We start from the raw sequence: 17,171 nt of genomic DNA on the forward strand, positions 1-17,171 counted from the left end.
GCCTGTATAAAAAAATACAGGTCCTCAGTTTGCCATAACAGATTATAATGCTATAATGGTTTATTTTACTACGATTGATTGATTAAGAAAAAAATAAGAAGTGATTAATTTCTGACTAAACAATCTCTGCCTACCTTTCTGTTATCTTTCATCTCTCTGTTTATCCAATCACCCAGGGTAATTCAACTTTTATGGATGTCACAGCAGATAAAACCAATTTTTATGCCATAGTTAATTCCTCCAACAACACTGCTTATTGTCCTCTAAAATTTGTCTGAAATTGGTTTTGTTTCTAATGACAGCTCACTCCTTTGCATGTTCACTCTTTTGCTTCATTAAATATATGTGCAATAATATTTTTAATCAGTTTAATTAATCACAAGATATGGTTGAACTACTGATCTGAAAACAATCTTTCTTTAACAGGATGCACTATTTCTTGTGTGAAAGATAGTTTCATGTTACAGTATTGCTCCAGATAGAAACTCGAATAAGTAATGTACGGAAATGTGCAGCTAGATCTGGCTCAAGGCATTCTCAGTAGCTGACAGCCAATGTCAGCAGTGAAGCCAACCTTCAACAGCAACCCCTGTCCAACAGCAGCAACAGCTCATCATAGCCTGCTTGGTTTGGCACATGGAAAATGAGCTGCAGGACTACTGTCTTCAGCATCCCCAAAGATCTGTTGGACAGTGTCCCTGCTCAGCTTTTGTCTGCAGTCAATCCTAAATTGCATAAAAACATTCTGATACCACTAGCTGTTCCTTTATGTTTCTTGTTAGGATATACAGACGCCAGTGTAAAATTCTCAATGTTCCATACAACCAGGCAGAGTTGCCAGTCCAATGCAAAAATATCATTATGAAACAAAGTAAGAAATACTTCAGACATACACCAATAGTGAATTTGTTAACCATAAGCAGGTTAAATAATCTTGGCCAAAGTTATCCTAATATTTAAATAAATACTAAGAAAAACCACTGTACTTACTAATGAATCACATGACTGTCAAATTTCATTACTAGAAACATGTTTTTATGAAACAAAAATAAAACGGAATTTCTTTTATCATGTGCTTCTTATATAAAAGATTTTATGCTGTAAAGTTTTTGTATAACTGTTAAACATTAACACAAATACAAGCAAAACTATAAACCATGTTTTCCCACATTTTTATCCAAATACAAAATTACTCTTAAGTTTTAATGGATTTAAAACTTAAAACTTCCAATTTTATTTTTATATGTACACTTTCAATTTCCCTACTAAAATGATGGAATTCTAGTTTGGATGTAAATACTGAAATTCTCTTTGCTATCTGTTGCTCTGGAAAAATGAAATTACTTCTGCAATTAGAGAAATAACAAAACTGGGATAATTTATAAGCACTCAATTGTCATATCCTGAAGAATACAGTAAATTCACGAATACAAGCCGCACTGAGTATAAGCCACATCTCTGGGTGTTGGCAAATATTTCGGTTTTTGTCCATAGATAAGCCGCACCCGAATATAAGCCGCTCTGTCGTTCGCAGTGAGGACCCGCGTGCAATTAGTAACAGAACCGCGGGAGGGCGGGGTTTACTGGCTGAGCTAAGGCTGTGCAGGCTCGGCCCGCTCGGGGCTGCTGACGGGGCCAGGTAGCCCAGCACGGTGCTGCCGCTCGGGGCCGGCCGCCGCTGCCACTGGGCTCGGTCACCCCGGGTCGGTGCTGCCCCGCGATGGCAGGCAGGGACGGAGCCTCCCCTGCTCCTACGGCAGCGGCGGCGGGCGGGGACGGAGCTTTCCCGTGCCCGCGGTGCCGGCGGCAGGCGCGGACAAAGCACCCCGCCTCCTCCCCGAGCCGCGGCAATGGCTGCGCAGGGCTCCCGTCGGCTCCCCGAGACGCGGCAATGGTGGCGCGCACTTCCCCCCCCCTCCCCGGGCCGTGGCAATGGCTGCGCAGGGCTCCTGTTGGCTCCCGGAGCCGCGGCAACGGTGGCGCCCCCCCCGCGTCCTCCCCGGGCCGCGGCAATGACGGCGTGGCCCCCCCCTCTCCTCCCCGGGTCACGGCAATGGCGGTGCCCTCCCCCCCTCCTCCCCTGGGCTGCGGCAGAGGAGGGAAGAGAGCTCTCCCACCTCTCTCCCCGCCCCCCGTGCTGCCTGCAGGGAGCCAGGGCAACACAGTAACACTGTAACAATTGCGAAATGCTGGCTTTTACTGGCAGGTGCTTGGCTCGGCACTCTGGCTGGCACGTCTGGGGTTGTAAATGTCAGAAAATTATTCACATATTAGCCGCCCCCGACTATTAGCCGCACTTCCAGGTTTCCACCAAAATTTTTGTCAAATTGCTGCGGTTTGTATTCGTGAAATTACTGTACCTGCAAGAGTGCTGCAACAGCATTTAAGAGCTTTATCAGCTGGTACCAAGCTAAGGGGAAGCAGCCTTTCCCAGCTAACAAACAGTGCTTTGACAGAAAACCCTTAGTAAAATATTAATCTGAAACAACAGAGAAGTACTAATGAAGTTTCACCCATTATTGTCCTAATGATTATCTAGAGTGGCATCTAGTCGGCAGACTGTAACTCACATACTGAATGAAAAATGTCGTCATTACTTTTATCTTTAAAAAATAATTAGCAATTTAAGCAGTGTCTGTTAAAAACTAGGATTTCACAGATTCTGAGGAACTACATTTTGTTGGAATGTAGTGAGAGAAAAAGTGGCAAGGAGGTAAGCATGCATTTTTCAGTGCACAACTTGCTCTGTGTATGCAGCTTGTGTATGCTAGCAAAAATGCTTATTTGAGTCAGGCCATTCACAGATGGTAACTGTAGAAAATGAGACACTGACGCAAGAGAGTTTCAGGAAAGAGCTTAATAATTCAGAAGGTTAGTGTCACTGTTATGGACTCTGTTATTTTGGTCAACAAAACCTTTCACTGTGAATGTTTTTTATGTACAACTCTATATTAACTGTGAATGTCTCCATTATCCAACTAAGGCTTCCAGCAATTATTTTCATAGAAGCAATGTCAAGCTGTATAGAAAGACACCTACAGTGTATTTCTTGGCTAAATATTTAATGAAGCTGCTACGTAAAAACTGAGAAATAGTAAAGGAAATGAGGAAGTGGGAGGTAATACAGAGTCCTTCACTAGTAAAGAAGTACATACACTATCAAAATAGAAAGTGCTTCACATTTCTGCCACCAGTGTGAAGTATAATCTTGTAGCTCTACTACTGTAACTAGTAATTTAAGTAAAAACTGCAATGGTTGTACAAGTATTTTTATGAGGAACACAAACGCAGTCAGAGGCCATTTCAAACAGGAATAATGCCTTTCTTTTATTCACTGTCTTCAATCTTTCTGTAAACTAGCCTGAAAAAAGCAGCTTCTGGTGGAGGACTTAGAAGACATCTCTGTAGATAAAAACTATATTTTTAAACCACCTGGAAGAAGAGCTCTCAACTCTCCCACAAACTGAATTTGCAGCACCGCACTTGAAAATACATGGCAATTTTATATACCCAGCAGAGATACAGATGAAGCAAGTGACAGCTGAAACAACATGTTCAACAACCATCAAAAAACAAAAATACTATTAAAAAAAAGAAGTCAATAGAGTAGTCATAAAACATGGTTCAATTATTGCTATAAAGTATTTTTTAAATGCAAAAATGGGTCTTAAATTATTTTTCACAATAAAACATGAAAGCCAGATTTGGCTATTTTTAAAATACCTTACAGGTATTTGAGAAAAATGAGGGAAAATATTTTAAAAACAAATAGTCCTTGAAAAAAGCTCTTTCCTGGACAGTCCCGACACTGGTTATTCAGAAAAAAGAAAAAAAAAAGTTAAGAAACAAACAAACAAAAAAAAAGTGGCAGCCATGCCTTTGCCAGTAGCAACATTTACAAGCAGCATTTCTGGTAGACTCTGTATGCCTGTTCATGATTATCCAAACCCCCATTTCCATTATGAACCACCCACTACAACAAAAGAGAGAGAGGTTCTAACTGTTCCAAATGCAAATCTTTCCCAGTACTCATAGCTCATATTGAAAAGGTTTTTTATAGACAAGCCAGAAAGAAATAAGCATTTGTTTGGACAGGTACGAACAGATACAATACATTCCAGCAATGAGATTTGGCACAGGTAGTTAATGTGGTATTTTCTCAAGTTTCCAGATAAACAATCAGTGCTGAGGATTTGATTTCCCATGGGAAAAAAAAAAAACCCAAAACAAAACAAAAAAAGACTATTTGAGGATTTTAGTTCTAAATGACAGTTTGTATTATCCCTCTGCAAAATGCTCAATTGTTCTGGATTGTTGGCTGCTGATGAAAAAGCAACCAACTGAAGCATTACATTTATTTACGGTGTAGAAAGACAGAATTCCTCTGATCTCAGAATTGTTTTCCTTCAGTCTTCATGCTAAGCCATGTATGACTAACCTGTGAATAAGGAACACAGTGCTGGAAGAGAAATGGAAGCATGCTCAGATGCGAACAGTATAAGAGTTCTGATGAAAAAATGAAATTGGTTGTTCAGATAATTGTATCTTTGAAGAGTAAACACATCCTGAACTGTGTAGCCTCATGCCATTTCTTATTTCTGCCCATCTCAAAAAAAAGTGTGACTGGAACACTGTACCAATTTGTCATCTGTTAACGTATTACACAAATGAACAGTACAGAAGTTCCATCTAGGCTCATCTGTTCTGCTGATGGACTTTTGTTCCAATTCAAAATGTGTGCTTGCACCTCCATACCCGGATAAACACACAAAAAACCTAACAGTAAAAATACCTATCCTCGGTTTCATGTTATTATTTCAATGCAATTTTAACAAATCAGATTTTAACTGGAATATTTTTTAACAAACCAAGCAACATTGATCCTTTCTCTATGAGGCAAACTACAAACAACAAAATTTTCCATCAATCAAAGGAACAGTGTCTTTATTCAGTTACTTGAAGCACAAAAGCATTGCAGGAAATCACTCTACAAAGTTCGTTCAGTTTCAATTTGTAGCTGAGGCTGAGATACTGAAGCCCTAATTTTCTTAATATCCTGTTCTGATTTCATCTGATAAAACTGCAAGACAGCTCTTCAGTGTAAATTAAGTATTGTGAAGGTAACTACATTAATGCAGATACCCACTGTCGAATAAAGTAGAGCTCTTCAGGGGTATTAAAGCAGCTATGGAAAAACCTTATGACCTGACTACAAAGATTTCCTCAAGGAAACAGGAAAAAAACTCCTTCTTTCACATGTCATACAACTTTTTTTTCTAGAATCAAAGAAGAAATTACATTGGAGTAGATCTTTACATGGAAGTCATCAGGTACTACTCCTTGGTCCCAGCAGGAAAAACTTGCCATTATATCATTTTAGTCATGGCTGTGTTCAGTCAAGCTTTGAACATCTCTCTTCAGGATGGAGATCTTACCTCGCTAAACAACAATTCTGCTTTCAGCCCTCATGATACAGGAACACCCAGTCAAAAACAGTTTTACTGCAGCCACTGTATTTATGTACTATTAAGTCACTTTAATGATCCCCTGTTAGTAATGTTTTGGACAGAACATTTTTAAGAGTAACTTCCTTCCTGGAGTATTTAGCTCCATCATGCTTCTATAAGATACTCAAGTCAGATGGTCCCTTCTTCCTTTCATCTATCTTGTTCCAGAGATACAGATGTTCTAGGTTGTCTGAGACCCCTTGAATTCCTGAAAGATATGTGCAATGGCTATTGGAAATGTTGTTCCAGCCACCTCCAGACCTACTGGTTCTGTTCACATCTCAAACTACAGAATTATGTCTTCTTACTGCTAGTGCCATGTAAACACCTGGTACTGGTAAATGAACCTACTATTCTACATTTCAGAAACCAGGAAGGCCTGATGGGGGATCACAGCTGCACTTTGGTGGTAACAGCCAGTTTTAGAAGTCTGTGAACTCAGGATAAAAAGCTGTAAGACAATGGGATGCTGAACACAGACTAAGAGAGCGTAAAGTTGCAGCAGCAGAATTCTCAACCAGTGCAAGCAGCAGTCTTCACACAGGTGGCTGCTACACCACTGTACATCACACCACAGCGCAGTGGAGCAGGTTTAGATAAGTTTCTGAGGAACTCCTTCAGTTCAGAAGATAACTGTACCTCATCTATGTTAGAATGTTTCAAAATGAACTTGTCAAGATTGGAATAAAAAAGATTCAATCTGGTTGTCATGTCAGTTTAGATGATGCAAGTCCTAAAAGCAGACAAAACCATATTGAAAGGAAATTAAAGTCAGTCGACAAAACATGGAGAAATTATCTTTATGGCCTCTTTTTTTTATAATGTCCATTGAGCAATATAGCATTTTGCCAAACTCTCAGAAGAGACAGATCCTAGAAAACACCTTAATATGTGTGAAAAGAGAACATGCAGGAAGTAATGGCAGCACTAGACACAGGCTTGAAGGCACAGAATCACAGAACGGGTAGGTTGGAAAAGACCTCTAGGATAATGTGTCTAGGATTTCTTAAGACATAAAATCAATTTTCCTATTATCTTAAAATCTCAGAATTCTTAAGCCATTCCTGCCTGCTTCATACATTACAAAACTTTTCCACAAGAATTGTAATCTGGGATGAAACCCGTAAATACATGGATTACAAGCAGATGGCACTTCTAATAAAACTTTAATGAAAATTGAGTGACAGTTTGATGATAAAAGAGAAGGTGCTCCCGTTTTAAGAGAAATTCTATGGCATTATAATGTTAAAAATACCAGTTTTGGCTGCAGTTAAATCAAATGTAATTTCTTAAGACATAGTACAAACTTTAAAAAGGGTTTTCAAACAAAAGGTATTTTTATAAAGTACAGTACTCTACTTAACAACAACCTCCTCTTATCAAGGTTCACAATTTACCTCCAATCGTGTAAGAATCTCACATTTTACAATTTAACAAAAATGTATTATCTCTGATGAGGATAATCTCAACTGGCATTTTCCCCCAATATATTTTGTGCAATGTTCAGAATACTCATAATGACTTACATACAAAAATCATTTTTATCAATGCATACTTCATGCTTCCAATGCCTCTGTTGCTCTGCAGCCTCTGACAGTACCTCAGGAAAGACAGCATTTACTTTTTGATAGTTTAGAAAGTTTCCAATTTTCACTTAGCCCATTAATTAATTAATTTAGCTGAACTGAGGAAATTGTATTCTGTCTTTTTTGGTTTTGCACTGAGATCTCTAGGAAAATAAAAATGTATACATAACCACCATAGAGCTATATAAACTATATGAAATCTTACATACCTTTAGTGTGCCAATAAATATGTACAAGCTGCAATAAATTGTTCTCTATTTTATTTTGCTGTTTTTAAGTACTTAACTAGCTGTGCAAAGATAATGAAAACCACTTTTTAATGGAACTTCATTTTACACATGTACTGTTTTGTCTCTAGTTCTTCCATATCTGCAAGTGGTTATGGTTCTCTTAAAAAGCTGGAACTCATTTTTCTAATTATTGCACTGAGACACTGAGATTTGCTATGTTAAATGGAGCTATCTCTAATACATATTCAAATCAAGTATATCCTGGAAACCTAGAAAAAAAACCCCTTTATTTAAGAAAAAAATTGATTTTAAACATAAGAAGTTCTAAATTGTGCCATGTGATAAAACAGCCAATTTCTCCAAATTTGCTGGCAATATTCACAGCCAGAGCATGACCCTATATATATAAGACATATATATCATAAATCCATTTAACAGAGAGATGATTCCTTAATTTTTTTATCTCACCTCTAATCCTACTGGAGTTTTCCGAAAACCTGAAAAGGTCAAACATCTAACAATTTAATTTATAACATATTGTCCTTTCTCACATCACATCAGATTGATGGAATATTTACTTAATTTACAGTACTATTAATGTAATTAGTATATTATGTCCTCTGGTTCAAATTTTGCCCTCATTTTCAGCAATGAATCTAGACAGACTTCCTATTTTATTAAGGGCAGAATTTGGAACAGTTAGCTATCTCTCCCTTGCATTTGTTAGAAGTATTTAATGACTGTACATCAACTGAAATTTTTGCAAGATTGTTAAAATATACCACCCTTACTGACTCTTCCTGTTTTGTATTTATGCAGCAAAATCAAGTATGTATAATCCAGTATGTACACAATTAAAAGAGATGTCACTGGATCTATCACCTGTTAGAGAAATCACAAGCTAAAATACAGCTGGACAGCCAGGCATGCTTATCTTCAGGACTGAAGTTCCCAACTCTTCAGATATTTGTCATGGTAGTGCAATTTCATGGATGCGTCATTTAGAAATCATCCTGCACATGTCTCTGAATAACAGGCAGTCTGAATTCTCGTCTTATTTTCTGTATGTGTCCCCTTATACAAGTTATATTCCTCAGAACTTTTAAATCTTAACTCCTTCAAGGGCATGAAAATAGAAATGGTTCCCAGCTCCACCTCATATATATCCAGTGAGAGACACTATCAAAGACTCCCAGCTAAGTGTAACCCCATCTGATTTATAATCCAAATGTGTATCTCTTGAATAAGGTAAACGAGGAAAGAAACAGGTTTATAACTGAGCATCCATCAAGCACTACATTTTGAAATAAAAATCAAGAGTCTTTATTTCCTAACAAGGAAGGTCATATAACCACCACCACCCGCCAAACAGAAAACAGTACTTTTTAAAGATTTCTATTTACTCATGAAAATGATATTAATGAAAAACTGTATTAACTGAAAAGGATGACACAAATGATTAAACACTACACTTCTCTTTGTAAAAATGTACTATAGGAAATGAGAGCTCAGGCAATATGCAGTGGACTAATTAAAAAAAGAAAGTAGGCCACCTTACAAAAATCATCGTTTAATCAGGCCATGAAAGCAACGAAAAGGAAATAGCAGAACACTGTAAATTGTCAAGTCAGATATTTTAATTTCAATATGAGGCACACAGACCAAAGAATGATTAGATTCTATCCTAGTATCACACTCATGGCCCACATATTAAGAAAGTAGAGCATTCACACACACTCCCTTCACTTTAGTGCTAAAATTTCAATACTGTTCCACAATTTAAAGCTAAGTGTGAAAAGTATCTCTTGGCTGATTACCAAAGTCTTCAAGTTAAATCACTGTCTTCCCTCCTGAGGTTGTCACACCCTCAGTGAAGAACAAAAATATCTTTGCAGATTGAATTTCTTAATTCAAGGTGTCAATAAAAACACATTTAAAGCCATATTTCTGCCACACACACATTCAGACAAACTATGTTTTGCTTTCTCTGGAATAAATAAACAAGCATATTCTTCCATTAATTCTGGGACTGCAATGCTTAGAGAAACAGGGGAGAGGAAAAGAAGGGAAGAAGGTAGAGCCCTGGCATAACAACAAAATCTAGACAAACTGGCTACAAGCTTGCTGAAAGCCAAGACTTCAGCTGCCCACATTGGTGCTCAGCTCTAAGATTGCATCATTTCCACAGTTAGAGTAACACAGGCCTAAGTATGCTGGAAGGCTTTCTAGGTTACGTATGTATGACTTAAAACAAAAACTAGTTTGAATTAAAGTCATGAATGCATTGTAAACTAAAAGTCAAAAGGTTCAGAAGTTTCCCTCTGTTGTAAAAAAACCCCCATAAATAGTTCAGTAGTGAGGTGTAAAAACCACCTGCAAGAAGGTTTTGACTTCCATGAAGCTTATTTTGGATAGTTAAAATAGTATTTTAAAATTATCATAACTAATTTTTCTTTATGCATCTCACAATAAATTTTGCTTTGATTTGTGTAATTAAAATGCTTAGTATTTTGTGCATTGACTTCGTGGCTACAAAAGAATAATGTAAACAGAAAAACAGTACCAGACATTTCCAGTTTGACTTGAAACAAACCAAGTCTGGCATTTCTCTTTCTTAATTACAGGAGTCTAGCTTCCAAAATTACAGCAGGTGAAGCTAGTGTACACTACATCATAATTTCTGGAAATTCAGCTTTGAATGACACAGATACAATCAACATAACAATTTTTTTTTTTATGAAAGCACCACAAATGCAAAAGTTTCCAGAGTTTCAAGGCTTTTTAAAAAAATTAATCATAAAGGAAGTTCAACATACAGAATGTGATTGTCCAGGGACATCTGTTTTTACTTTACATCAACTACCGTCTTAAAAAGTACATCCTGTAGGCAGCCATGAAGAAAATATTGTCAAATGTTCTCCTTTTTTCATCTAACTTTTTAAACTATGTGCTGAAAGATTGGCGGAGGACAGTGCTTATGAGTAAAACTCATAGAAGTTTGATGAGTAACTAAAAGAGGCCTTAGGAGAGACAAAGGACAATCAATATAAAAAAATCATCCTTAGTCTTCATTCAAAACTGTATTCAAAATAATGGATAGTGTGCTTTGAACTCTCAGCCCACCCACCTGAATGCTTTTCTTGTTTTTTGAGATAAAAACACAATAGACACCTTGGGCTTTAAGTCCAAGGAATTTACTACCCTAGGGTCGGCGCCTTAGGAATCTATAAATACTATCTTCATTTACAGCAACTATTATTGTGCCTCTGCTCATAACAGTAACTAAATAAACATTTCTCTGTATTTAAATGTATTCCTCTTCAACACAAAATAGACATTTCTTTGAATCCTTCATGGAGTGGATCAGCTTAGCCCTACTTCAAGATTGAATCCTTCCTCCCCTTCAACCTCTAAAGTGCTTGTCACTCCATTGGGTGCCAGTTGTGCATGATTGCTTGTAGATGCATTTAAAAAACACCTGGGATTGGTCTGATAAAACCCTTTTTTTTTAACTTGTGGATTTTGTTGACAATTGCTTACCTCATTATCTGACTCCACAAGCACTTGATCATATTCACTAAGAGCTACTAAGAACATGATAGATGTGACATTTTCAAAGCAATGTATCCATTTTCTTCTTTCTGATCGTTGGCCTCCTACATCCACCATTCTGCAAAATTAACAACTATATCAATTCCATGAACACCTTAACAGATAAACACCCAACCACAAACACAACAAAAGTCAAGGATTTACTTAAAAACACAGTTTGGTTTGGTTTCCTTAATGATTTTTTTCCACTGATATTTAATAGAATCTGTTGTAACAGACAGTTAATCATGTTTGCTTTAAATCTGATGGATTCGAACAACAGTTCAAATACAGAAAATCCATCAAATCCATCAGACTTAAAGCAAACATGATTAACTGTCTGCTTACAACAGATTCTATTAAATATCAGTGGAAAAAAAATGAATTATGAGATACAAAGGTCTCATGAGCAATGGTTTAGCAAAGTATGCCCAATGTACTCAGCAACAGACACAAAAAAGATGGTGGACCACATTTTCCCCGCACACATATCAGAATCAAAATCCACAACTTGTTAAAGCTGCCTCATTTTAAGCAGACAAAGAGAAAACAATACATATCTATAAACCAAAACTCATGTTTGCTTGCCATGTATTCCCACTACATCCCATGTTTCAGTGTAAAGACAGGTGTCTAACTTATAATTACAATTCCATAGTTATTTTTTAAACAACTGTACTTGCACAAAAGTAGGGTGATATCTCTCTAAAAATCAGCTGCACAAATGGTAACCTTTTATTCCATAATTGGCATGAATAACAAGCACATATAGTTGTATTTTCAGATCATTATGCATAGTGAAACTTTGATGTATATTATTCAAAAGATGAATTGCAGATTTTCTATCAGTAAAAATTACTCTCAAAAATAACAAACCTAATTGTCTTTGATCTTTCCGACATCTTTAACATGAGCTCCTAAATATATGTGGACAATTAAATGAAGATAAATTGACCAAGCTCAAATTTTAGAAACAGAATAATTGCTTTTTATGCACTTTAAACCAATATCTTTACTTGGCATTGTTAATGTAAAAGGAAACAAAAGAAACCAAGGAAGCGTGTGTTAAAACCTTTTTTCCTACCTGAAAATGACGCTTTGTAAGTCGAACGGATATTCAATGATCCCTGTTGTTGGGACTCGAACTCTGAGCACGTCCTGCTGGGTTGGCAGATAGGTGGAATCTGCTATGCGGTCCAAGTCATTAAGATAGCTATAAACAGGGAGAAACAACAGGAATGCTAGACATCATCCCAACGAGGAAAAGAGAAAGGAGAACTTAGGAAGGAAATGGGCTGTGGGGTAGGGAGAAGTACAACAGAGAAAAAATAAAAAGCATTATCGGCAGAAAAAAGGGGACAAAACATAAAAATGTACTTCATTGCCACTTACATAGGTTCAAGCTAACTCCACAAGAAAGGCAGTATAATTATTATGGGTTTTTTTTCCCATACAACTTTGCTTGGCTTTCACATGTAAATTCACCAAAGTTGTCAATTACATAATCATAGGAAATTTAGAGACAAAGTTCTATACAAAGCGTGAAAAATATAAAATTGCTTGGAATATGTAATATATTTCTTGATATTCAGTCTGCAGTGACTACATACACACACCTGGACAAACTAACATGAACCAAAGAACAATGGACTGCTATGGAATAGATAGTAATTGATAGCAGTCTGGTGCAACTGACTGGTAATAGATCATTACCAGTTATAAAATGACAAGAGGATAAAGAGCACTGCTTTGAGACTAAATTAAAAAATGAAAAGCCCAACCACTGACAATTACAACGCTTTCCAGATCTTGTGACCAGAAGGCAGCACAAACTAATGAGAGCAATCTCTGGCACCTGAAGTCCAGCACTCACACTGAAACTGCTGATTATGTTGATAAACCCGCAGTACTTAAAACACACTTCCAAATAACCCAAAATTGCTATAAAATTGCTTTTAAAGGTTCAGTAACTACAACACAGAAATGTTCTGCTTATTGGTTAATGCTGAATTTCAACCATAAAGCACCAGTGTGCTGAAGGTTTTTATCAGCTGTCACAAAAAACATCCTCCAAAGAAAGAAGGCACCCATGTGTGTGTGCAGCAGCTGGACATGTCATGAAGTCAGTGCACCAGGAATCTTATGCTCTCCCCACAGTGGACATGTGGCAGAAAGACCGCTGCAGGTAACCAAGTTCTTATGACATTTGGGTCGTTCACAGCAGAAAAATAATCTACAGTTAGCCACTGAGAAGACAAACTAATAAATGAATGCATTATTGTATTAACTGATTTAAATGAAAATATCCCAGGTCTTTCTTGCTTTGTTGTACAACTTGAAGTCTTTTATCATTGCCATTTTAATGCTGCCACCATACAGCAAATTGTCAATTAAATTCTTCCAAGACAGAAAAAAATTGTTTTGATTTAGTTTTGTGGTTTTTCTGTTTGTTTTTTTGTTGTTGTTGTTTGGTTAGTTGTTTTTGGAGATTTTTTAATTCTGTTTTTTGTTTTGTTGGGTTTTTTTGAGTTTCGTTACATTTTATTTTAACAGACATTTCTGCTGAAAAATTATCTGTGCTGGAATTCAGATTGAAATCAAGTTTTGCACTGCTGCTCTGAAGCACAGGAATAGGTATTTTCTGTTACTGATAGTTCTGCAGACAATTACACTTCTGGTTATCCCATGAAGATTATGTAACTTTGTGTTCTGCTATCAACTTCAGGGGGATTAAACATGTTTCTGAGAATCAAACTGAAAGCTCTGCCAGCAGCGGTAACACAAAGTTGCCTTCAAGATAATGTAAAATCACTAAAAATGCTGCAAGTCTCTTTTAAAATTTACATAACCTTTAAAATAAAGTAATATCTAAAAAAACCCTTTATTTTCTTTAAGTAAGAAATCTGTCATTGGAATTGACATCAGGGTCTTTCCATTTTATGCACTGTTTCATATAATTGTCTGAAGACTTTTGATATAATGCAGAAATAAAATGTCTCTTTTTGGTCAGGTGCAATCTTCCTAAAATACCAGTGAGAGCAAATCAACACACATAAGCTCAATACGTTATCATAATTTGTGTATTAATTGCAAAACACTACATCTCTACATCTACAGTACCAACACAGACAAACCCTAAGGCATTTTCTCTTTACAAAGCACAAGAATGGATTTTTGCATTGCTTTAGAAGGGTTGGGGTGACAGTCTGATTAATCTGAACAACTGCTTGTTGAGCTGAGTCACTGTTTCAAAATGCTGAGGGAATATGTAAGTGAATGTAGCTGATTACATAAAAAGAAAAGACAACTTGAATGCAATCAGTAAAGACATACCAGCAGCACACACATTTTTCACATACTACTATTCTAACTGTTCCTGAACATTGAAAATTTACTATTTGATTTACCACAGCTTTACTGTCACAATAAAGACTTATACTTTCAAACCAAAATAATTGGATATTTAACATTTTTTTACCCTCACGAAATCTGGGGTTTAAAGAAATCCCCTGATCACCACAGAAGTACATCATTGCACACATAAGCTTTAAATATCCTACAGCTTATTAAACTACTAAGTTACTTATTTTTAAATTACTTTACTAGGCAGCAACTTTACATTAAAACATCAAAAGTGCTAGCTAATGCCAATGATCTTCTGCTTCAAGTCTGTTGGCTCCAGACCACTCCAGCTGCTCCTCTGACCATCCCCAGCTGCCAGCTCTTTCACTTGTGCACTAGTGATGTCACATTTCCATCAAAAATTATTTGTAAAATCCTACATACAAACAAAAAGTTTAAACATGTAACAGATATGCACAGTGTGTTTTAGGGTAGATGCCCAACTCAAAATGAATTAAGAAATACTGCAACCAGTCTTACCAATGCATGTAACTCTCCAGTGTACACTACAATTGACTACACATGCACTCTTGCAAACAAATAGACTTGACATAGCTACAATCTTACACAGAAGGAGAGTAGCCAGTAATTGCCAGACAAGGTATTTTTTCCGTTTATTAGCTTCAAATTTTAAAGTCATAATTGTATTGGAAACACCGTGGAAACTATCTTGAGGGCTAGTCCAACTGTGAGTAACCACCAGCATTACCAGAGGAAATCTGGTTGTACAGGTAGCAGCAACAGTGCAAGACATTTAGGTCTTAGCTACATGGTACTCAGAGTTCATTTGCACCAACTATTAAGAAATCCATGAGTTACACTGTAGCTATACAGCCTCTCATCCAAACAGTATCTACTCAGCTAGGCATTACAGCAAGGAAAGCAAATGGGAAAACGCATGGTTTCTGAGTAAATATACAATACAGACCAAGTTCCACAAGTTAATTATATCTGTAATTAATTTTAATAAAAATGAATTTTAGTGGCTGCTGAGGTAATTTTCCAGGGGGTTGCTATAGTGACAGGCAGAAGGTGCATTACTGAGGCAATGAGTATGTAACGAGCTGCTGGCAGTGGACCTCCCTTGACGTCAGGACAAGCTACCAGCATCTAGCAACACGCCTGTGATCTGCACGCTGATCAGAAGCAGAGGAAGACTTTTGTTTCCCTGTCAGCACCAAGAGCAAAGTAATTATTTTTAATGCAATCTTTATGCAAAATATTTATTTTTACATCACCTATGGCAAGGTCCAAGCCTGCAGCCAGCTTCAAGGAAGCTGCCAGGCTATGGAGGTGCTAATAGTGCCCTTGAAAGAAAGCATTTGTCAAAGGTACTGTCGGTCCACATTTCCAAATAAAAGGCAGGAATAAAGTTATGGAAGTAGACCAACTCTGTACTTTCCTACATGTATCATCCATATAAAAATCAAGCAATCCATCTCCAACATAATTTACCTTTCTGAGGTTAAAAATTAGACTAGTCTGCTCATCAGCACTGTCTAGTAACTTTTCCTGAACTCAGCAGGCAAAACTGATGTAGCAAAGTGCTGAAATAATACTCACTAGCACACTATCAAACCCTGTGCTTAGGAGTCTGAGAGACACTTTGAGCAGAGAAGTCCCTGGAGAGCAGAATGCCTCTGAAACACACTGCTGAAGGGACAGGATGTGACTGACACCATATCAGAAATACTGTGTTACAAATCTCTAAATAAAACCAAACACGTTGAGAAAGAAGTAATTATTGACACTGATAGAAAGGTCAGCATAAAACTAGTAATGATAATTTTTTATTGTCCAGCCAGCCAATACATCTCTATGGAAAGAATGAGAGTACAGGGAAAAAGAAAGGGACAAACCTCAAGAAGTTCTAAAAATTCTGTTATTTAACACAAACATTTGTCAGTGATTTCAGTGTAAGGACAGCCATAAAAGCAAGCCTTATCAGCAACATTTTACATACAAATGCTTTCTCACTGCATTCAATGACAAGACAGATTTTGTTATGATAGTAACTGTAAACATTCACACCTTTTCAATCCCAGAGTTCTGAGGTTTAATGAAAAAAAAAAGTCTTTTTCTCAAGATTAAGATAGCTCATGGATATGACCCTCTCCAAATGCCCCGATTCAAACACAGACAACGGTAGTGCAAGAGAAAATAGAAACCTAACTGAAGTCTATGACTAAGGATAATTAGGCACGATATTTAATAATTTGATGTGTCTCTGTCCTTTGGAGGCCAGCTGTTCTGGAGTGGGGTGGAGCTATACTTCATATTATTGTTTGGTTTTTGGATGGGGTCGGAGTTTTTTAGTTTGTTCTGCAAAACTTTGAGCCAGTTGATGAGGCCACTCTCCTAAAAAACCCTAGTACTAATTTTGACTGTGTGCTGAAAAACAAGAGCCTTTATTTTTTTTTGCATGTTTGAGAAACATACAATTGGCTTGACTTTCAACAGCACATATTAAAAATGCTAAAGCTGCCGTAGAAGGATTTTTCCTGCCTCACAGAGCTGCCAGAATAACTGACACAAGCGTCCTCTACGTTAACAGGCGGCAATCCAGCAAATAGAATAATTTTTCAGTGTGCAAAACTAAATGTAAACACGTACTGGCTGTGTTCTCAGAACTTCTGTTGAGGTTTGTGTTTCTAAGATTCTACACCACTGATAAAAAGTTGTGGTAAATTGCCAGTTTCCAGAATTATCTCATCTTAGTCTACAGTAAACACAATATAAGCTAAGATTGAAGTGAGCTACGAAGAAGTCTACACCGCGTTGTTTTTATCCATTTTCCACCCAAATCCTACCTAGGTGTCTTCCTCAACTTCCTTCATCACCACAAACCAACCTTA

The 17,171-nt window shown here is 37.1% G+C and overlaps 1 protein-coding gene across 1 annotated transcript in view; it reads right to left on the bottom strand.

The window, feature by feature from the left end:
• Positions 1-17,171, bottom strand: part of LOC117010639 (guanine nucleotide-binding protein G(q) subunit alpha-like) — a 118,410-nt gene that overhangs the window by 13,290 nt on the left and 87,949 nt on the right. The window contains exons 4-5 of the mRNA XM_033085385.2: positions 11,999-12,127; positions 10,864-10,993 (exon numbers count right to left, since the gene is read on the bottom strand). Coding sequence (XP_032941276.1) covers positions 10,864-10,993; positions 11,999-12,127 — 259 coding nt within the window. The remainder of the gene's footprint in view (positions 1-10,863; positions 10,994-11,998; positions 12,128-17,171) is intronic.

This window comes from Catharus ustulatus, chromosome Z (genome assembly GCF_009819885.2).
Source record: "Catharus ustulatus isolate bCatUst1 chromosome Z, bCatUst1.pri.v2, whole genome shotgun sequence".
In the NCBI taxonomy this organism is placed as follows: Eukaryota; Metazoa; Chordata; class Aves; order Passeriformes; family Turdidae; genus Catharus; species Catharus ustulatus.